We start from the raw sequence: 23,850 nt of genomic DNA, 5'->3' as shown, positions 1-23,850 counted from the left end.
AATAGGGCAATTAGGGATGATTCGTAAAGTTTTTTTGTAATAACTTTGCAACAATATTTTATTTAGTATTTGTATCCTATACCTTACAAAGTCCTATTGTGAAGATAGTCGTTATGTATGGCAATTTTTGTTCACTACTCATAATAGAATTTGTATATTTTTTCATATCACTATGTCTATTCATTCCCAGTAAAGGAGTCAACAGGGACAATGCCATTGTGTGCTTAATAGGAAGTAAAGCAGGTCTTTAAAAGACAAATATAAATGAAATATTTTATTTCAACTAATAAAAATTACAGTAAATATTAAAAACTTATAAATACATTATGAAAAATACATACTTTTAGCAAGTGTTTTCACTGAACATATAATGCCCATTGTGGCACTTCAGATTTTGGAGAATTGTTGCATCTGCTTTCTTGCATTCATACTAATCAGGTACGTTTGAGGGTGGAGTGAAAAGGGGGGGGGGATTTTAATCTGTTTTGTTAAGAAAAGTTCTAATGTACCTATCATCTGAAAATTTTCCCAAGACTTTTCATCTATGTGTTTTGATCTCTGTATTGTAATAAAAATTCACCTTGTCCCAGCTTGCTTCTAAGGAAAGACTTATTTATACCATTTGGTTCAGTATCTTCATCAGTGACATCATGGACACCATCAGTATCTTCCACTTCAGTATCAGAATATTCTTTGTAACTGCTCTTGAATTCGTCGAGCGTAATACTTCGCCCAACAGGAACATTCAGCTTGTTTTATGGGACTTTTTGGCCATAATGTCTTCTTGATCATAACACATTTCTTTCAGAAGAATCCTTTTCATTGTCATTTTTGTCTTCGGGTTCAGGAGACAGCAAATCTAAAACTCTATTTCTGTTTAAAGGACGTATGCCCACCTTATTAAATCGTGATTTTATATCGTGTTCTAGGGATTTGGCCATCATATGAAGTGCTCTTTTCGGAGGTGATGGAAAAATTCGTTCATCAGATGTATTAGCATTGGTTTGGGATTTTCAAGCAGTTCCATTTCATTGGCAGGAATAGTGCGATATGTAAAGGCCAAGTTGGGTGTGTGGAGTTCACTGGAAGACACACAAAAGTAATGTTGAGTTCTTCACATAGTTTTACCATGGCTGGAGACAAATATGAACTCAAATTATCACCTATAACAACATTTTTGCTCCTCAATTCTATGAGAAGAGGCTATAGCTCTTTGGAACCAGTCTAGAAAAATGCTTCTGTCCATCCAAACAGGTTTAATAAGGTTTCAGAAAGTTCCAGTTTTCACACCACAAGTCGTACAAATATGTAGTGATGTAAATGAAGTACGGAGGTAATAATTTTGCAGAGGCAGTAGCTGAAATTATTACTGACACATTACTTTTACTTTGGTTCATTATTCGTTCTATGTACTAACAGTGTTTCTTTAAAATTAGTTCACATTGACCAATATAATCTAAAAGAGCTGTCTCATCCTAATTAATTATTGCACCTGATGAGGTGCCATTAACATATTTATCTGAGCTTAAAAAAGTAATATTCACAGTTTTTAGTGAAACGCCTCCCCAACTTCGCTTAATAAATTTGGGGCATCCATTGTGACAGTTTTTCCTTCTGTCTGGTCGAGTCCCTCCCAGAAAATGGTTTTAAAACATTTTACAATTCTGCCGTCTTTTTCAAGGAAGTGTTTTACAAAATAACTTAAGTTAAAAGCACTAAGTTGATATCCCCATTCATAGCCCTTCACTAAACATCTAATAGCTTCATCTTCAGTAGCTATGGAAAGAACAGTTTGGGTGCCCTCCTTCTTAAAACTTATTTCACCTTGGTACCCATAATTTTTTGTTCATGTAGCAAAAAAGCACTGATTTAGACATTTTGAACTGTTATCCATCTTTTCTTATGGTCATTCCTCTAGAAACAGCATCAGGAGCCTTCTTCATAGTGTCTTCATCAACAAGGTGATGACCTCCTTTTTTAATGCCTTAGCACTGTTTCATGTAGGTCTAACCTAAAGAGATGTATATTATCTAGGCCTCAGAATTATACAAGCATCAAGAAATGCTGTTTAAGTATATAGTATGCATAAGAATAAGAGTTCCTAAGGACAAAAATGGTACAGGAAATGACCTGACATTGCTTCCGAACCGTGTCCGTAATAACTCAATTTTCAAGTTATTAACATCCTGAAAAACCTTAAATATATATATATAAAAATATGAATTTTAATACAAGTGCTATTAGTTTTTTAATGCCTTCACTCACCAAAAGATAGAAGATCAGGAATGAAATGACTTCAGGCTGTAAACACAATCACTGCTTACCGTCACTGATATTTGAGAGATTCTAATTTTTAGAAGAAATGAACAACTGGCAAAACTATGTTGCCAGTGTAACATAAAAATTTTTGGACTAACGAATTCTTTTACAATGAGGATAACAGCGTACTTTGAAAGTAAGAGAAAGAAATTGCATTGGAACTTTTTCCCAGGATTAGTCCCATTTCACGCTATTTTATACTACTGCTTAATAATTGACTTCATTTCACAATTTGTAATAAATGATGAGAAAAAGTATACCACAGCCTATAAGTGGGCCTCATCCTAGCATTTATTGGAATAATTTGGCAGAACCCAAATAAGGACGGATAAGGTTTCAAACTATAACATAGTAGTCATGTCCAGGTTCGCCGTTGGACTTCGTAGCACCATCAGATTATCCAAAAGAATTTGACAGTAAAAGCAAAAGATTTTTTACACTTTCAAGCATTCAGCTGGAATCAGCTTCCCCCTTCCAAGTTCTGTAGCTGGTCTAAGTGGACCTGCTCTGCATTGCCACAAGACTACTTCACATTCTGAAGAAGGTTCAGGACTGTAAGAGAGCTCTGAACTATGCAAGCTATTAAGTGAGGTAAATGTCTTTCAGTAACTCTTCTGTATTTTATAATATATTAGAATGTTTACAAATGTGGATGGACAGGTCTGCTTTCAATCCACAATTTGCATTAATCATTACATATAATAATTCCTGTACAGAATTTCAGAAAAGAATAATATTTTTGCTAAGCTTTATTCAACTGTTTCTGGGCCTTGTCATTATCGCCAGCTCTTCTTGCTTTGTACCATCCAAGACATGGCCAAGCTGCGATGCCAAAGTGTCTTGACAACATTCTGTGCTCACACTTCTTTCACCACATCTGTACATACATCGTCAAACCACAGCGCACACAGTGGAAAGTTCTTTGCTCAAATATGCATAAACAATGTTTTTACATGCACAGCTTTCACCAGCTTGAGAGGAAGAAGTATAAGTGTAAACATGCTATTCTGAATGAATGTGGTGTCGCACCACACCAAGTATTTAAAGGGTGGCTACAGTTTTCATTTTCAGGTGCTATGAGCAATGGTCTCAGATGTGATTATAATGCTGTTGAAATCTAGGCAACAGCGTGTTTATCTCCATTTGCTGTTACTTGTAATGGAGTTAATTCCCAATGCTGAGTGCTCCTTTATATGTGGTTGTTCATTTTCTCTGGGTTGCAGCATTCCATACTCTGCCTGTCTGCTTCCTCAAAACTTCTCACTCTGTTGGAGACAATGATTAGTAAGACTTTATTAAGTGTTTCTAGTTTGCTGCTTTGAAAAGACCACGTAATTGAAGATTCAGTTTGGTGTTTTGGTGAAGCTCTATACACCTTTCTTCAGCTGTCATAATGAACTGGCTTCACCCAACATGCTGTACAAGCAAAGTATTTGGAGGCATAGTTTATCTTTTATTTAAAAAGCTGACATTTTTGTTCTTGGGCATGATCCATATTGGACATCATGTTTATACTGGACTTGTACAAGTTAGGTCTGATCAAATGTAGTTATCAGAGTACCTACATCAGAATCAAGTCATTGCATGGAAAGAACCCAATGGAAATTCACAACGTATCAAGAGAGGTGTGTGCAGATAGTATAGTGGATAGTAGCACAGTATCACTGTGATCTGCTTGTTTCCATGAAGGTTGGGTAAGCACTGAGGACAATGCAAAAAGTGGAAGGCCATAAACTGCAACAGACAGTTTATTATTAAAGACATTTTGAGGGAGGTTCACCAAAAAATATGAAGAAATTGCATATGATGCCAAAATGTCTGTCACTTCAGTTTAAAGAATTATAACTGAAAAGTTGCTGCAAAATGGATTCCACAGGATATGGGTGAAGAGCAGAAAGCAGGCCACAAAGGAATCACAGAAGAATTGCTTTATTGTTATCAAACAGAAGGAGCACGGTTTCTAAAATTTTATAAATAGGATTGTTGCCCTTGATGAAATATAGATATGAGATTTTGAGCCGGAACTGAAGTCTCAGTTGCCTCCATAGAAAAGTTCCAACTCTCAATGCCTGAACTGATGATAATCTTGGTGTATTTCATGAATGGAGTCATAGCTACAAATAGTGCCCCACGGGACCCACGTAACAGGCCCGTACTGCAGGTCGTTTCTGCAAAAGAAGACCTGACACGCTTGCAGCTGCTGTCCTCTTTTTGCACAATAATGCAAGACAGCATATTGCCTTACCAGTGAGAGAAATGCTCAACAAATATGGATAGGAAATACTTCCCCACCCACCATACAGTCCTGATGTGAGCACACCAACTTTGATTTAATTCCAAATCGAAGGAACAGCTCCAGTGGAAAACTTTTTGATATACAACTGATAGTCATCCAGTGAGGTGACCCGAGTAATTAGACAGTTCAACAATGAAGGTGCCCTCTCCAGAATACGGAAGTTGCCAAACATTGAGAAATTGTCATAAGCAAAAATGGAGATTATATAGAAGGTATTTTGCAAAATAAATTATTTTCTCAGTTCTATCTTACAGGGTGCGAACTTCTGAAATGGTCCTGTATATCAGCCCTTGATTATTTTTTTTCTGCTCTTGTCTCTAACACAGCAAGAGTCGTTTGCTACACTGCCTCTCTTTTTGTGGCTCAGAGTGCCCATTACTTTGTAAAACAATTTTAGGCATTGTAATTCTTAGTGTTTGCCTTCTCTCTGTTTGCCATAATCCTTGTGCACCAGGGCATTCAGTGTGAAATCCTCTGAATGGATGGTGAAGGTTTGATGTACAGAGCTGAAGTTACAGTCTCACCATTATCCAATAGAAACTGTAACTGTTGGAGCTTCTGTTAAGCAGCACATCATGAAAAAGTAGGTGGTTGTCTTTCTGTAGTCCAATTGTTAACATTATACAATAATTAGGATGGAAGGAAGTGAGAAATTGCAAGATATACGAGGGTGGTGTGAAAAGTTTCTCAGAATCACCATGAGAGGTCAGCACTAATGCAACGAGTTGTTCATGTGTGATATTCATTGGGCTGTTGCCTGTAAACACGTGCCACGTCAGTGCTCTTGGAAGATGAGCTGCGGTGGTGACGTGGCTCTGTTTGTTTTACTCGCGTCTCTACTCCAGAAATCATTGCAAAAGTGTACAAAATGGGCAAGGAGGATCGCCGATTGAAAGTGCATAAAGATGCTTGTGCTAGCCAGATGTCATTTGAAAGGGTATATCATATTTTAACTGAAGAATTAGAAATGAAAAAATTACCTGCAAGTTGAGTGCCATGACTCTTGACACTGATCAAAAAAGCATGAGAATGACATACTAGAACAATGTTTGGCCGTTTTAGGAGAAACAAACAAGGTTTTTTCCGCCGGTTTGTGACCACAGATGAAATTTGGGTGCACTACTATACCCCAGAGACAAAACAACAGTCAAAGCAGTGGAAACATGCTGATTCTCCGCCACCAAAGAAAGCAAAGACAATTCCTTTGGTAGGAAAGGTCATGACTGGACCTTGAATTTTAGGTAATAACCTATGTTGTTCCTCATTAAATAAAGGCAATAAAAGTTTTACTTACACGAATTACACCAATTTACCATCGAAAACGCTATCTTTATAGCACCTAAAAATACCTAATCTCAGGTTAGTACCTGACTGTACCTAAATTTAAAAAAATACAATTAAATAAAATTTTTTATGACTAACATTCTCTCGTGGTCTTCCCAGCTAAGAATTACACAAATATTTTATTTAAAATCGTCATTTTATAGTACCTAAAATGCCTAATTTCATGTTAGAACCTGATTATACCTCATTTTTTAAAATCCTAAAAATGCCTAATTTCATGTTAGAACCTGAAAGTATCTAATTTTTAAATATCCAGTCAAATAAAATTTGTATGACTAAAACTACTCTTCTGGTCTTACCATCTACTTAGAAAACAGTAACTGAATGATAACCGGTTTGTTTGCACACATAAACGCCAATCGTGAGTGAGACGAAGACAGCGTACACAGCCCGCCCTGCCCCACAGAGTGTTGTTGCTCACTGTTTATCGTCAAATGGGCCGGCAGGGCACTGAGGAGCCTTGTGATCTGCCTCTGGCGCCTCCATACCCTGTTGGAACAGCCTGTTTAAAACACCTGCCCTGTCTTCAGTCAGTCGGTCAGCGTGCTGCTTGGATGTAGTGAAATATTTCGCAGTGACAGTGTATTTGTGGAATGTGAAGCATGCCGAAAGTAGGCAACACCAAATCATCTCTGATTTGTCAGTGGTTACAAGAATTTCCTGATTTCTCTTCAGATGGAAGAGTTATTCCCTGTAATGTGTGCAACAAAGACGTAAGTAAAATGTTAACCTTTTATCTTCTATGCCCACTCAGAGAACAGTAATGCCACTGTTTTTCCCAAGTTCATTTTGACCAGTGACATGGGAATGCAAAAATATTGTTTCTAAACCCTTAATGTTGATTAATTTTGCCAAGCAGATCCCGTACGTAAATTCTTCAACAAAGTATTTCTCATTTCTTTTTGTTTTAGGTACGTTCTGAACAGAGGTCGCATTTAAGTCAGCTTGTTTGCCGGAATTTAAAACCAGGCAAATTTAAAAAATAAATCAAACTTGAAACAAAAGTTTGTGACTAAACCAAAAGCAACAAACAAAAATGAACTTCATCTTGACCTGTGTCGAGCCATTGTTGCAGCAAACATACCATTAAATGCAGTTGAAAATAGCCAGTTCAAAAGTTTTCTAGAGAAATACTGTCACCGAAGTATTCCATCAGAATCCACACTGAGAAAGAGCTGTTTAAATACTTTATATGAAAATACATTGAGCAGGATAAGGGAAGATATAGGCGATTCATACATGTGGATCTCTCTGTCCATGAGACAACTGACAGACAAGGTCGATATGTGGTTACTTTGAATGTTGGAAGGTTAGATCCTGACACTCACTCTGTACCTCATCTGATCAGCAGCAAGGAGCTAAAAAAGACTAACCAGGAAACAGTTCCTCACTTTCTTAATAAAGCCATCAAATAATCCTGATCTAATAGAGAGCGTCATGACGGATACAGGGATTAGTGAACACAGTCATTGTAGCAAGGCTCAAAACCATATCAACCAAAACCACTAAAAATAAACGCAAAATATATCTATTTAAAACAGCAGATAAAAATTCGCTTGATGCCTTCCTAAGAGAGAGTCTCCATTCCTTGCAAGCTAATTATGTAAGTGTAGACCAGATATGGTTCAAATTCAAAGATACAATATCAACAGCAATAGATATATTCATACCGCATGAGTTAATAAGAGACGGGACTGACCCACCATGGTACACACAACACGTCAGAACACTGTTGCAGAAGCAACGAAAAAAGCATGGCAAATTCAGAAGAATGCAAAATCCCCAAGACTGGCTAAGTTTCACGGAAGCTCGAAATTTAGTGCAGACGTCAATGTGAGATGCTTTTAATAGTTTCCACAATGAAATATTGTCTCAAAATATCGTAGAAAACCCAAAGAGATTCTGGTCGTATGTAAAGTACTCCAGTGGCAAAAAACAGTCAATACCGTCACTGCGTGATAGCGATGGAAATGTTACCGATGGTAATGCCACTAAAGCGGAGTTACTAAATACAGTTTTCTGTAATTCCTTCACAAAAGAACACGAAGTAAATATTCCAGAATTCGAAACCAGAACAGCTGTTAGCATGAGTGACATAAAAGTAGATATCTTAGGTGTTGTGAGACAACTCAAATCACTTAAGAAAGGCAAGTCTTCCGGTCCAGATGGTATACCAATCAGGTTCCTTTCAGATTATGCAGACACTAGCGCCTTTCTTAGCAGTCGTATACAATCGTTCACTTGACGAAGGGTCTGTTCCTAAAGACTGGAAAGTAGCACAGGTCTTACCAATATTCAAGAAAGGAAATAGGAGTAACTCATTGAATTACTGACCCATGTCACTGACCTCAATTTGCAGTAGAATTTTGGAGCATATACTGTACTCGAACAATATGAATCACCTTGAAGAAAATGCCTTATTGATACATAACCAACACAGATTCAGAAAATATCGTTCTTGTGCAACACAGCTAGTTCTTTATTCCCATGAAGTAATGAGTGCTGTCGACAAGGGATCTCCGATCGATTCCATATTCCTAGATTTCCAGAACGCTGTTGATACCATTCCTCACAAGCAACTATTAATCAAATTGCATGCATATGGAGTATCGTTTCAGTTGTATGACTGGATTCGTGATTTCCTCTCAGAAAAGTAACAGATCGTAGTGATAGACGGTAAATCATCGAGTAGAACAGAAGTGATATCTGGCATTCCACAAGGTAGTGTCGTAGGCCCTCTGCTGTTCCTGATTTATATAAATGATCTAAGTGATAATCTGAGCAGCTCCCTCAGGTTGTTTGCAGATGATGCTGTAATTTACCATCTGGTACAATCATCAGACGATTAATTCCAATTACAAAATGATCTAGAGAGAATTTCAGTATGGTGCAAAAAGTTTCAATTAACACTAAACAAAGAAAAGTGCGAGGTCATCCACATGGGTACTAAAAGAAATCGAATAAATTTTGGGTATACGATAAATCGCACAAATCTAAGGGCTGACAATTCGACTAAATACCTAGGAATTACAATTACGAGCAAATTAAATTGTTAAGACCACATAGATAATATTGTGGGGGAGGCGAAACAGACTGCGCTTTGTTGGCAGAACACTTTAGAAGATGCGACAAATCCACTAAAGAGACAGCCTACATTACACTTGTCCGTCCTCTGCTGGAATATTGCTGCGCGATATGGGATCCTTACCGGGTAGGATTGACGAAGGACATCGAAAAAGTGCAAAGAAGGGCAGCTCGTTTCGTGTTATCGCGCAATGAGAGTGAGAGTGTCACTGATATGATAAGCGAGTTGGGGTGGCAGTCACTGAAACAAAGGCGGTTTTCTTTGCAGCGAGATCTGTTTACAAAATTTCAATCAGCAACTTTCTCTTCCAAATGCGAAAATACTTTGTTGACACCCACCTATGTAGGGAGAAATGATCATCATAATAAAATAAGAGAAATCAGAGCTTGAACGGAAAGATTTAGGTGTTCGTTTTTCCCATGCGCCATTCAAGAGTGGAATGGTAGAGTAGTAGTATGAAAATGGTTGATGAACCCTCTGCCAGGCACTTAAGTTTGAATTGCAGAGTAACCATGTAGATGTAGATGTACTTTTCTCCAACAGTCAAGATGAAATTAAAGTACTTGTAATCTACACTGATACAGCCGCATACGTGATTGCTGCTGTTAACTTATTGAAAGTATTTTTACACAGTCTTGCCCCATGTCACATGTCTTGCCCATGCCATGAATTGTGTAACTGAGACGATACATCTCCTTTTTCCACATATAAATAAGCTAGTTTCAACCATCAAAAAGGTTTTTATTAAAGCACCTACAAGAATCCAGTTATTTTAAGATTGAGAGGAACTTCCCAATGTACCACTTCCACCAAACCCATACTTTTGTTGGGGAACATGGCTAGAGGCTGCGGAATATTACAGCGAGCATTTGGAAGACATTACGAACACTGTTCTTAAATTGCAGGAGGCAGCAGTGAGCATTACTTCAGCTAAAGATGTTCTAAAGGACCCAACAGTTTCCAAAGACATTGCATACATAAAATCTCGTTATGCATTTTGTGTCCCTATTATTAAAGCTCTAGAGGGTTCACAGAAACCAGTCCACACACAGCTGCAATTGATAGAAGAGGTGACAGAAAAAATCAACTTGGTCCCAGGTTCAATTGGTATGAAAGTTAGTGGGGGGGGGGGGGGGGGGGACGACACCCAGGACTGAGCACCCTCTGCACAGTGGCTGACATCTTATTAGGTAAATCAACAGAGCATGAGGGTGCACACCTAATGTCATCGTTTAAATATGCTCCGGTGACATCTGTTTGCGTATATCGCTCATTCTCGGCATTTAAGATGTTATTAACAGACAGGAGATGCAGTTTCTCAACGGAAAATCTGGAGAAAGTGTTAGTTATTTACTGTGTCTGTAATTATGGACATAGACAATAATATAATGTGGAGTTTTGTCAATCTATTTATCTTTCTGGACAATAAAGTGTCATGTTTTGGTCACCTATTTTCTAATTTTTATAAACTATTTTGTAAGTGATAGAACCTATTTTAAGTACCTAATTTACAATTTTTAGAACCTGAAAGTCCAAGGTCTAGTCATGGCATCAGTGTTCTGAAATGCGAAGAGGATTCTAATTTGTAAATGATCTCCCCACTGGGCAAACAATTACTGGAGAATACTATGCTAACGTGGACAAATTGCAACAAAAGATATGCGAAAGAAGGCCAGATTCAGCAAGGAAGAAAGTCATCACCCATCAAGACAATGTGCGCCCGCACACGTGCCGTCACTATGGCAAAATTACGTGAACTAAGATATGAATTGTTGCCACACCCGCCTTATTCACCTGATATGACTCCGTCACACTTCCACCTCTTTCCAAAACTGGAAATTTTTCTTGGTGGACGAAGATTTACTTCAAATGAAGAACTGATAGCCAGAGTTTATAATGATTTTGCAGACCTGGAGGAAACTCATTTTCGAGATAGGATCAAGGTACTAGAACGTCAGTCTACAAGAAGACTACATTGAAAAATAAAAAAAGTTTCAGTGATGTAAGTACATTTTTTCTATTCCATTCCGAGAACTTTCCAAACCACCCGCGTATTTTAGACCAATAAGACATGATGCACTAAAAAGATTTGGTTCTATTATTTAGGACCATATAATAAATATGTTGTTACACATTGATACAGATGTGTTTATTCGAAATGTTTCATGTATAAATTTCGTAACTGGTGAATAACGTACTGTCCATTGCTGACCAATAGGCTTTTCGAAAATATTTTTCATTGAATAGGAAGTAAGTTGGCATGATGTTGCGAGTGTAGTTCAGGGAAATTTACAGCTGGCTTTACAAATTGGTACCAAGGAGTCACTTAAAGAGTAGCACATAAAAAATTACTGTAATATGTGTTCAGAACATTGTTCTGAAGATATTTAATGCGTAAGTGTGGTAACTCTGTTATAAGTAAGTACTTTAAAAGCTCATATAGCTGTGTTGGTAAAACTGCTCATGATCCAAAGCTTCTTTGTGCAGCCTGTCTGCCAACCAATTTTCCTACCTGTTTGTAGACAACATCATAACATTTATTGGCCCTTGGATGATCTTATAACCTTAGAACTGCTCTTGTCTGCTGATTGAATTTTCTTGGTTCTCTTAATGCTGATAATCGTTTCATTGATATGTTAAATTTCAGTATTCACATTTTGGGAGAACTTTGAGAACATTTTCAGCCACTTCCATTGAGATCAAAGCTGGATGATACACTCTGCCATTAGTGTGCTGTGGTGCAGACTTAGTTTGAAGAATAATACAATTTGGTACTTTGGCAGTCTTGTATGAATAACATTCATTCAAATAGATTGTCACAATGCATTCTTTCAGAGCTGCCTTTTGCTCAGTAAAGGAAGTGATGATTGTGTTAAAGGAACTTCAATAGCAGAAATGTACAACATGCCTGAAGTCAGCTTTCATGTGTCAGTCAGAAAATGCTGAGCAAGTGAATCTTGAAAGTAACAAGATTGTGTCTTGGTCCTTGTCCTCTGTTTCAAGTATTTGGTATGAAAATGAGTGATAAACTCCTTCATGGTGTGTCAAGATGAGTGTATAGTTGTTCATATTCCGCCCAAGATTTTCTGTTATGTCAGTCAAGGAATAATAATGTTTAAGAAATTAAAACTACAAAAAATAGTAAAAAAAAAATTATCAGAACATGGAGAGGGACGAGTGTAATGTGTAAGGGCTTTCAAGCGAATATGATGATCTGGTAGGTGTTAATCAGAAAGTTTTGTTGACTAGGCAAACAATGCTATCATGGTAGTTAAGGGTATAACTCATAAAAAGAAACTATCAAATTTCTTCTTCTCCTGTCTATTGTGCAATCTGTGTATGGTTGCTATCAGTATCAAATAAAATTCTGAAGGTGAAGACAGTTGCCTCTCTTATATTTCACCCTAATTCCAAAAGAAACATCAGAGCCAGAAAACTTTTATGTTAGCTGGCTCTAACTGTAGAAACTTTCGCTTTTATATTCAAGCATTCTCTCTCTCTCTCCTAACCACCATGTTTGGTAATAACTGATAAATATATGAGGTATCTATATCTGTACTGTGCAAACCACTGTGAAGTGATTGGCAGAGAGTACTTCCCATTGTACCATTATTAGGGCTTCTGCCAGATCCATTCACATGTTGTGCACTCGAAGAGTGAATACTTAACTGCATATGTTCCTGCTGTAATTAGGCTTATCTTGTCTTGGCATTTCCTACATGAGTGATACATAGTGGGTTGTAGTCTACACTTGATAATTTTGACTGGTTGTCTCTCGGTACTATCAGTCACATTTATAATAGCATTTATGTAACACAGATGTATGTTTGACATTTTTCTCCAGTGATGCCTACATGTTTATAATGAATTCTATTTGCTGAAAATCAGCAATAATAAATACATTCCAAAGATAGTATAACTATAATTTTTTGTTTCTTGCACAAAGATATTTGTGCTGAGTATTCTGTTCTCTTTTATTTGTCTTGAAGTGAAAACAAAAACATAAAGTAAAAAAAAAAAAAATAGAAAATACAGTAAAAATTCTACGTAGGGTACCCAAAGAATGTTCTCATATAATATCATGGAAGAACTGGAAATTTACACCCACACAAACACACACCCAAATGAAATTTTAAATGAACAAACAGAACTAAAGTGTAAAAAATATCTATAAAACTTTATTTACATCCTAAAAGAAAAAGAAAACAATAAATTTTCAACACTTCCTGACACATAAGACAGTAGAGTACCCAACACAAATATCTTTGTAGGAAAAAGAAAAAAATATATAGTTATTCTCTATTTGAATGTATTTATTATTGCTGATTTTCCCACAAATAAAATTCATTGTAAATTTATAAGTATCGCTGGAGAAAACTGTCCAACATGTGTGTCCAACAAAAGTGCCATATAAATGCTATAAGCATGACCAGTAACCCTGTGAGACAGTCAAAAAGATGCTCCAGGATGCAATATGTGAGATACATCATAAAAGCCAAGACATAAACAACCAACATAATTTTATCATACATTTTTATGAAAAATTTTCAATCATAACTTGTAAAGGCAAAAATGTTGAAACAAGCTCATCATGATAGATGTATATTGAGTTAATGAAGTGTTAATATATAAGTTGCAAAAACTTGGAGGAATTTACATATGCTGCTTTCAGTTTTATGGATCATTTAGATATCAGATATAGAAGTAACCTTGGGTGTGCTCCAGGGAAGTGTGTTGGGTACTCTTGCTGTTCATATTGCATATTAATGATCTTGCACACAATATTAATATTAAAATCAGGATTGTGGTAGAGGATGCAGTTATCTATAATGAAGTACTATCTGAGAGAAGCTGCATAAATATTCAGACAAATCTTGATAAGATTTCAAAGTGGTGCAGAGATTGGTAACATGCTCTAAATGTTCAGAAATGTAAAATTTTGCATTTCGCAAAACGAAAAAAACGTAATATCCTATGACTTAAAGATCAATGAGTCACAGTTGGAATTAACCATTCATACAAATACCTGGATGTGACACTTTGTAGGGATATGAAATGGAATGATGACATCAGTTCAATCATGGCTAAAGCAGGTGGTAGACTTTGGTTTATTGGTAGAAATATGGGGAAGTGCAATCAATCTGCGAAGGAGATTGCTTACAAATCACTTATGCGACTGGTTGTAGAATATTGCTCAAGTGTGTGGTCCTGTACCACATAGGACTAACAGGGGATATTGAATGTATACACAGAAGGGCAGCACGAATGACCACAGGATTGTTTAATCTGTGGGAGTACTGAAGGGACTGAACTGGAAGACCCTTGAAGGTAAGAGGTAAACTATCCCGAGAAAGACCATTAACAAAGTTTCAAGAACCAACTTTAAATGATTACTGTGGGAATATACTACAGGCCCCTACATATCGCTGACATAGGGATTGTGATGGTAAGATTAGAATAATTGCTGCATGCACAGAGACTTCCAGACCTTTATTCTTTTTCATGCTTCACACATGAATGGAACAGGAAGAAACCCTAATAACTGGGACAATGGGATGTACCCTCTGCCTTGCATCTCATGGTGGTTTGCAGAGTGTGGATGTAGATGTAGAAACAATTATTGAAGAAAAGTAAAACTTGTTTTACCTCATTTTCTTCCACCATAGACTCTGCAAGCAGAATAATACTTTATCTCCACTTTCTAAGTAAGTCAAATTCAAAACTTGGAACTCAATGGAAGCACTACTCCCTTTCAATTGATAAAGAGGAAAACTAAATCAAAAGCTGAAACATAAATAATAATAATAATAATAATAATTATTATTATTATTATATTATATATAACATATTTGTTTGTTTGTGAAGTTACTCAAAATTTGGTACCATATGACATAATATAGTAAAAGTAAGCAAAATGTACAAGTGTTTTTGTATTTATATCTCCATTGTCATCCATTCCAAGAAAATGTTATGCAGTCAAGCAGCTGAAATTTATTGCTACGATATCACCCTTAAAATTGTGATCAGATGTTGGTCACCTCCCTTATAACCGTGATGAAATGTGGATCAGCCTAGTAGTTTGTGGTGAGCCACTCCGCACTACTCTGATAGGGTAAACTTAAACCGACTAGACGTACTGCCTTAGGTAAATTCAGCGACTGTATTTTAAATCTTCTATTATATATTTCAGTGTGAGGTCACTCAATGGAATCATTTCTGGGCTGAGATTTACTACCATGTTGTCATCAGATAATTGTATATACACTGAAGAACCAAAGAAACTGGTACACCTGCCTAATGTTGTGTAGGGCCACCGCAAGCATGCAGAAGTGCCACAACACAACATGGCATGGACTCGACTAATGTCTGAAGTAGTGCTTGAGGGAACTGACACCATGAATCCTGCAGGGCTGTCCATAAAGCCACAAGAGTACAAGGGGATGGAGATCTATTCAGAACAGCACACTGCAACATCCCTGACATGCTCCATAATGTTCATGTCTGGGGGGTTTGGTGGCCAGCAGAACTGTTTAAACTCAGAAGTGTGTTTCTGGAGCTGCTCTGCTGCAATTCTGAAGATGAGAGGTGTCGCATTGTCCTGCTGGAATTGTTACAGTCCATTGAAATGCACAATGGACATGAATGGACGCAGGTGATCAGACAGGATGCTTACATATGTGTCACCTGTCAGAGTCGTATATAGACGTATCAGGCATCGCATGTCACTCCACTGCACATGCCCCACACCATCACAGAGCCTCCACCATCTTGATAGTCAGTCCCCTGCTGACATCCAGGGTCCATGGATTCATGAGGTTGTCTCCATACCCGTACACGTCCACGTCCACCCGCTTGATACAATTTGAAATCAGACTTGTCTGATCAAGCAACGTTTCCAGTCATCAGTAGTCCAATGTCAGTGTTGACGGGGACAGGCGAGGCGTATAGCTTTGTATTGTGCTGTCATCAAGGGTACACGAGTGGGCCTTCAGTTCCAAAAGCTCATATTGATGATGTTTTGTTGACTGGTTCCCATGCTGACACTTGTTGATGGCCCAGCATTTAAATCTGCAGCAATTAATGGAAGGGTTGCACTTCTGTCACGTTGAATAATTCTCTTCAGTCGTTGTTGATCCCTTTCTTTCAGGATCTTTTTCTGGCCCCAGAGATTTGATGTTTTACCAAATTCCTGATATTAACGGTACGCTCATGAAATGCATTGATATCGGCAGCAATTTGCGGAAGGGTTGCACTTTTGTCACGTTGAATGATTGTCTCCTGTCGTTGTTGGTCCCTTTCTTGCAAGATCTTTTTCTGGCCTCAGCGATGTCGGAGATTTAATGTTTTACCGGATTTCTGATATTAACAGCATGCTCGTGAAATGGTAGTATGGGAAAATCCACACTTCATCGCTACCTTGGAGATGCTGTGTCCCATTGCTCGTGCATCGACTACACCACCACGTTCAAACTCACTTAAATGTTGATAACCTGCCATTGTAGCAGCAGTAACAGGTCTAACTGCACCAGACACTTGTCGTCTTATATAGGTGTAGTCAACCACAGTGCCATATTCTGCCTGTTTGCATCTCTCTGCATTTGAATAAACATGTCTATTTGGTGTTTCAGTGTATATTACATCGTAACTTTTTAACTGAACATGTCCAGAGAGGTGCTCACAATGTCTTGTACCTGTTAAGTTGATGAGTTACTACATATCATATTCAAAACATCTTATGATGGTAGGCAACGAGAACCTCATAACTCCATCTGCTGCGAAATCTCTTAATTCCAGTAACTATGTAATCAAAGAGAGATTTGAAAGTGCATGGATTTCTGTAATAACTTTGTGTACCTCTTTTTAAGCAACCTTTTTTGCTTGACATGCAAAATTTAACAAAATGAAGTTACGAGGTTTTTATATTTGTTATAATGTCATTGTAATAAGATTAAACTAGTATTGATACAGTTGAGTGACCTGAAACTGGAATATGTAATAAAACAACTTTGTAAACTACAGAGTCATTGTATGAAACCTATATAATTTGATCTAAACCCTCTTACAAAATGTACCAATTTTTGTGGTGTGGCTACACTGACATTTTAGGAAATCGGTTTTCTTTCTGAACATATGCTAGCCAGGAAGAATTTTATATTGTGCTTGGTTATTAGGCAGGATAAACACAAAGCTTTCAGATATAGAATAAGAAACACTTTTGATTTCCTGCTGTGTGTTTTTAGCATATTTCTGTAGCTGTTTGTTGATCAAATGGATAGCAAAATTAACACCAGTGAACGACCTCATTTATTCCAATTTTTACAAACTTCTGGAAAGGATGCGCAGGGGTGATTACCATAGCCAAAGAGGGCAACAGAAACAACTGCATAGGCTTTTAATTTGGGTATTTTAATCAATGACATGTCAGTTTGCTCCAAAATTGGAAATTTACACTTTGTGGTCTAGTGGTGAAGCAGTGCCTGGAAACAAAAAGGTCATGGGATTGAATCCCGGTTAGAATTTTTTAGTCTCTCGGAAACAACACATGGTTTGAATTCATGCCACACACACACACACACACACACACACACACACACACACACACAGTGGTGAGAAACAGTCTGAAAAGCTAACTTCAGTGTCAAATAACTCTGAAAGGCACTATGTATCAATTTTTTTCCTAACAATTGTTCCTCAGCTCACCCTCCTCAGCAACACCCTTTTCAGAGCATTCCTGACCACCATACATACCACCATAGGCAAAATTGGAAGTAGATGATGTACATTAACTAGCATGGTATGACTTAGTATAGCAGTCACTACATTTTATTTCAATACAGTTTGTAGAAACACTGAAAGATGGCGATGATCTAATTTAAATGGAAACAATGTTTCAGAATGGAAATAAATCTGATGGCAACAAATTGATGTTGTCCTGATTGGAATTACTCTCAGTATGGGGCACTCTTAGCAACAATGTAAAGGGCAAGTAGAACAAATGAAGATGTGTGTGTTCAGTAAGCTAGATACAGATGGAACTGTGTCTCATGTAAAATAGGAAACATTTAGTTCTGGGCAGGAGCATGCAGAGAAATTTTGGCTAAGTTTAGAAGAATAGTTGACCAAACATTAGAGGAACAGTTCTTCAGAGGAGGATCCTTCAATGATGTTCTCTGTAAAGAAGTTTCTAAAGATAAAGTGCACAATAGTCATAAAACAAATCATAGGCTATTGCTAGTAAGATGCTGAGTGAAACACTTTTGCACAAAAGGGCATTGTGAGAAACCTAAAATGACTACCATAACAGAACCTCATTGAAATACCTCTCAAAAAATGCAAAGATTGTCAGCTTGTCTTGAATATTAAAAAAATAGTGTATTTTCAAACTGCAAAACACATAGTAACCTAAGATTATGGTACCGCTGAGTCACAATTGAAATCAGTCAACTCATTGAAACATTAATACATGGGGGTAACAATTTGTGGGTACATGAAAAGAATAATCAAATACGAGGTTGGTTTGAAAAGTTCTCAGAATGGAACAGGAAAAAAAGTACCTAAATCAGTGAAACTTTTTTGTTTTTCAATATAGTCTCCTTATAGATTAACGCACTTGGTGCAATGATGTTCCAGTGCCTTGATCCCATTTCAAAACTGAATTTCCTCCGGGCCTGCATAATAGTTGTCAGCTCTGGTTATCAATTCTTCGTTTGAAGTGAATCTTCACCAAAGGAATTGTCTGTGCTTTCTTTGGTGGCAGAGAATCAGCTTGTTTCCACTGTTTTGACTTTTTTTCTCTCTGGGGTATAGTAGTGCACCCAAGTTTCATCTGTGGTCACAAACCGGCGCAAAATATCTTGTTTATTTCTCCTATAATGGGTCAAATATTATTCCTATATGTCCATTCTCATGCATTTTTTGATCCAGTGTCAAAGAGTCGCGGCACCCATCTTGCAGGTAATTTTTTCATTTCTAATTCTGCAGTTAAAATGTGATATACCTTTTCAGACATCATCTGGCAAGCACGAGCAATTTCACGCAGTTTCAATCGGCAATCCTTGACCATTTTGTGCACTCTTTTGCAATGATTTCTGGAGTAGTGACACTGCACAGATCATCATCTAAGCTCTCCTGACGAAATTTAAATTCATTTGTCCACTTGGCAACATTTGAATATGAAGGAGCAGCAGAGTCCCCCAGTGTATTCTGGAAATCGGTGTGAATGTCCTTTGCTTTCATACCTTTCTTTATGGAGTACTTAATCACCAGATAAAACCTAAGTGTTAATATGTGACCTTTCCTACAAGTTGTTTTGTTTTCCATGTAGTGTGATTTGAATGTAAATTGAAGCTGGAGGTGTGGAGAAAGGAAAGGAAAGGAATTACTGATGTCAGAATGCATATTCCCACCAAGTACCACCTATCCGCAGACCCTGTCCATTTCTTCCATGCTTGCTACTCAGATTCCCACAGCAGGTCAGATGTACTTGTGCATCCACATTGAGGAGTACGGAACCATTGCCCATCTAGGCGAATTATTACATGAATGTTTGGTGTCTGCTCTTTTCAACACGATGCACTCAAATGAACAGGTGGCATTCAGTGGAAATGTGGATTGGCTGTGAGATGTGCCGAATAATCTGCACAGTTGTAATAATGCTCAATCTTGGAGGTGCAGTGGTTAATGCACCTGCCTAGTAAGCAGGGGATCCCATGTACGAATCCCAGTCCGGTACACATTTTCGCTCGTCGCCACTGATTCCGCGTAATGTTTATGCAGCTGACATCTGTAATCCTTTTCATTTCCTTTCTCCCCAGCTCCACCTTCAATTTACACATGATGTATCACAGCTTCAGATTCCGTGTATTGTCTATTCTGTCAGACATATCCGAAAGAACAGATGCCATGCATTCATGTAGTGTAATGTAATCCAACCAATCGAAATTACAGCAGTTCCTTTCTTCTAATCTACAACCCCCCCCCCCCCCCCCCCGCCCCCCCTCCCGACAATGCATAGTACAGAAAGAAAATTGTTTCTTTTTCAGACCAGAGATGTGGTAAAAGGCACTTACCTTTTCTTACATAAAATTATATATTTCAGGCAAAAAGTAATGTAAGCTCATGTGTGTTCATTTGCTGGCATTATTTCCATATACAGTGGGGCTCTCTCATGCTGACAGTTACACCCTCTGTGGCTGTCATCAAGTGTTGAAGAGTTAATGAGACTGGAGATAAAATTTTTGTATCTTCTACCTTTTGCATATCATTAACAGCAACAAGTTTTATTTTTGAGTGAATGCTGTGTAAATTATACTTACATCAATTTGCTCTGGATTAAAAAAAAAGTATTTGTGCCATAGTTCTTTACAGTTTTCAGTTCTCCAGTGACCTACTTATTCTTTGTCAAACAGAGATTATTTTGGAAACATGAACACATTTGGAGGTCCTTCCAGCAAAAGTCTGAAGCTGTCAAAGAAGCTGCTTAAAATAGAAGAGGAAAATGAGGATGCTACCATTGTATTTATTGCTGATGTTTGGCTAGACAATGTTAAGGTACTGAGGATTTCACACCTAACAATGTCTGCTGCAGTTGTATTACTAAAAAGCTGAAAACACACTTGCATGGTTTGTCACTCAAGAATGCCAATTTTGTTTTTCAGGTATTAGAAAAGCTTTCAACATTATTTCAGGGCTACTCAGAATGTCCACCAGTGGCATTTGTGCTGATGGGCAATTTCCTCTCATCACAGCATGGCAGTGCACATGCTTATCTCCTTAAGGAAAAATTTAAAATTCTAGGGGATTTGATTGTTCAGTTTCCTAAATTAACAGCAAATAGCAAATTCATATTCATTCCTGGCCCTGTTGATCCTGCTTTTTCTAGCATTCTTCCCAGGTACGTTCAGATGAAAGCCACTTTGCCTTCAGTGTCAGTAGTCTAGTTTATGAGACAGAATTTCATGCTGTTATTAATCTGTAATAACGGCATAAAATTCTGGTTTATAGAAGATTAGTAGGTTTAAAGTTATTGAAGGGGATACACCATCATTGTTGCTGAGATTTTACAGTTTTTGTGATACGTCACTGAGCACCTGTTTCATGTATGTAGACTTATGCGAGTAAATGCATCCCATATTCATAGAGATATTCTTTTTTCCTGGACAGACCACCATTGCCAACGTTTGTCACAGAAGAGCTGAAAAAGAAACTTCCTTCAGCTATCTTCAGCACAAGTCCTTGCCGAATACAGTACTGCACCCAAGAAATAGTAGTAATACGGGAAGATCTGGTGACTAAAATGTGTCGGAATACTATTTATTTTCCTACCTCTGGTGATATACCACAGCATGTGAGTTCCAAGTATTGACATAGACATTTGTATTACCAGTATTACAATTCTCTTCTACTTGCCACTAATAATAATTTTTTCCTTGTTCGTAGTTTGCAAAGACTATAATAAGCCAAGCACACCTAGCACCACTGCCACTGGCTGTATGCCCTGTTTATTGGGGATTTGATTATGGGATGCAGCTTTATCCATTACCTGATCTAATCATAACTGCTGATCAATTCAACGCATTCACCACATCCTACTCTGGATGCCAAGTGATAAACCCAGTAAGTATAAAATTAATTTATGAAGCAAGTTATATACCCTCACCCCCCTCCCTGAAGATGTTCGTGCAGAGAACAGATCTTTTTTTCATATAAAAAGAGTAATAACATCTCTCTATGCACTGAGGGATGGTGCTTACAAAAAAGTGTAACTTTATTTCATAGTCATTCATTAAATAAATCTAAAGTTAATTAGCTGATAAATCATGAATCCTTACTTATTAGTATGATTTGTGGCTGCCTCGATATGACTGGGTGTTGTGTGTCTTTCATCATCACTGACTCACAAGTCGCCGAAGTGGCATCAGCTAAAGAGGACTTGCAATTTCGGCGGCCGAACACCCCGCGTGGGGTCTCCCGGCCATAATGCCGTATGATCGTTTCATTTTTGTTATATTTGTGTTACCCAAGTGTTAGGGGAAAAACAATAATCCTGCCCCATGGAAAAAGAAACTACTCAAAATTGCCCGTGAGAAAGGGTATTTCCTCTAGGTGAGTAATATTGCTGGAAGTAATTATGCTACAACTGTCTATTTTTGTAATAAGAGTAATTACTCTAGTATACTTTACAATTGACATCTTGGAACTTCCTATAAGGGTAGACTACATGACTTACTGCTGTACACCTAGAAGGAAAGTCTCAAGTAATACCTTGATCTCCGACATCTTCAGGAATATTAAAGTGAGCATTAGGCTTGTATGCGGTAGTCTGTTGTACAGGAAGTGCTGACAGATGCCTTAGTAAATAAGAGTGAGATTGGTTTCTCTGAGGCTACTAATTGTAAATATCTCATATCTGTTTCATTAAGAAGTACAGTTCATAATGAGATGTATGGAGTGTTGATGTTTTTTCCTATATTGTGATTTCAGAGTTCTTTCCCAAGAAGCAATTATTCTTTTAAAGTGTACCTGCCAGCTTCACGCCAAATAGAAGACAGTCAAATTCCAAACGACTGATAATAGTTATTGTATTGTTTGTATATTACATATAATTACAATATTTATCATACATAAATGTCATAAAGCTGTAAATATATTTACATAATTTTAAAAGGTGACCTTTTTCTTTACAAAACACTAATATTTTGATTTCAAGAATTTCTAAATAATTTACACAGGTATTTGGTATTAAAAAATATCACTTCGTTGATTGTGATACACAGTATGTTACAAGTACTGTTACATAAATTACAATTTTAACAACAATAAAAGAAGACTCCACTCAATGACTTCCAGGCAGCACTGCACCACTGTGAACAATTCTAATTGTTTTTTAGTAGATAAACCTTCTGCACATAAACATGAGCAGAGGTATTGAGTACACTCTCACATGCAACAATACTTGATTTTATACATCCTTCACATCAAAAGGTAAAGTTTATGAAGCATAATGATTTGTTGGATTCTGACTCACAACCACTTAGCATCAGTTGCTTGTGACCTGTCGACTATGGTCTCCTGTCAAACAGAATGAAAATGTTAATAACTGCAAATTTTTACCGAAAACCAATGAAATAAAGAGCTTAACTTACTTTCTTTTTGATATCTTCTGCAGGCTTCTTCTCTTTCATTTGCATCAAAATACCACAGTGTAATAGCATATCTGAAAAGGTAAAGTATCTTGGTCTAAATGGACAACTTTTTGTCACAAGAGATGAACTTAAACAAGCACCATGGCAATAACAAGAATAAATCAATGCTAATTTTACCTTGTCTTGTATGCTGGCTGAACTTCGTGAGGGTTACGCCTATCAGACCAGAAAAAAAGAATTCTGTCAAACAGTGGTTCTATATCTGCTACTTTGTCTTGCCATCCAAAAGGGAAGATTCGTAAAAGGCCTCCGTTTTCCTATGAAGCGGTAAATTATGAGTGTTTCCTACTTATGTGTTAAATAGGAAGAGTCTTTAAGCATTATAAATTGTTACTACCCAACCACAAATTATTGCACTTGGCCTCCCATGACATTACAGTAATTAACACCACCACATTGCATTGTGAATGATTTCAAGACAGTTGTGCACATACTATCAAGTTGTTCAGCATGTCCTCATAAAGTAACAATTAAAAACTCATGCTACGTTGATCAAAGTGCCTTTGCTCCCAGGTGCAGTAATATTGTGGTTGACTAATAATGAATGTCAAAATAAGACCACGAATATACTGATTATCTTAACTGTAAACATAAATCTTTTT

The 23,850-nt window shown here is 37.3% G+C and overlaps 2 protein-coding genes across 3 annotated transcripts in view; one reads left to right on the top strand and one right to left on the bottom strand.

The window, feature by feature from the left end:
- LOC124804724 (DNA polymerase epsilon subunit 2) overlaps positions 1–22,700 on the top strand; it is a 120,820-nt gene extending 98,120 nt beyond the window's left edge. Inside the window, exons 6-10 of one of the 2 annotated variants that reach the window (XM_047265019.1) lie at positions 20,453–20,594; positions 20,702–20,937; positions 21,207–21,390; positions 21,483–21,659; positions 22,527–22,700. In XM_047265019.1, coding sequence (XP_047120975.1) covers positions 20,453–20,594; positions 20,702–20,937; positions 21,207–21,390; positions 21,483–21,659; positions 22,527–22,613 — 826 coding nt within the window. In that variant the 3' untranslated portion in view covers positions 22,614–22,700. The remainder of the gene's footprint in view (positions 1–20,452; positions 20,595–20,701; positions 20,938–21,206; positions 21,391–21,482; positions 21,660–22,526) is intronic. The other variant, XM_047265008.1, reaches the window with a different exon arrangement.
- LOC124804733 (egl nine homolog 1) overlaps positions 22,661–23,850 on the bottom strand; it is a 67,066-nt gene continuing 65,876 nt past the window's right edge. Inside the window, exons 3-5 of the mRNA XM_047265031.1 lie at positions 23,366–23,505; positions 23,189–23,259; positions 22,661–23,114 (exon numbers count right to left, since the gene is read on the bottom strand). Coding sequence (XP_047120987.1) covers positions 23,083–23,114; positions 23,189–23,259; positions 23,366–23,505 — 243 coding nt within the window. The 3' untranslated portion in view covers positions 22,661–23,082. The remainder of the gene's footprint in view (positions 23,115–23,188; positions 23,260–23,365; positions 23,506–23,850) is intronic.

The sequence above is a fragment of the Schistocerca piceifrons genome, chromosome 1 (genome assembly GCF_021461385.2).
Source record: "Schistocerca piceifrons isolate TAMUIC-IGC-003096 chromosome 1, iqSchPice1.1, whole genome shotgun sequence".
NCBI classification, from domain to species: Eukaryota; Metazoa; Arthropoda; class Insecta; order Orthoptera; family Acrididae; genus Schistocerca; species Schistocerca piceifrons.
The sequence above is the reverse complement of the archived record's forward strand: the minus strand, read 5'-3'. Positions and strand labels throughout refer to the sequence as shown.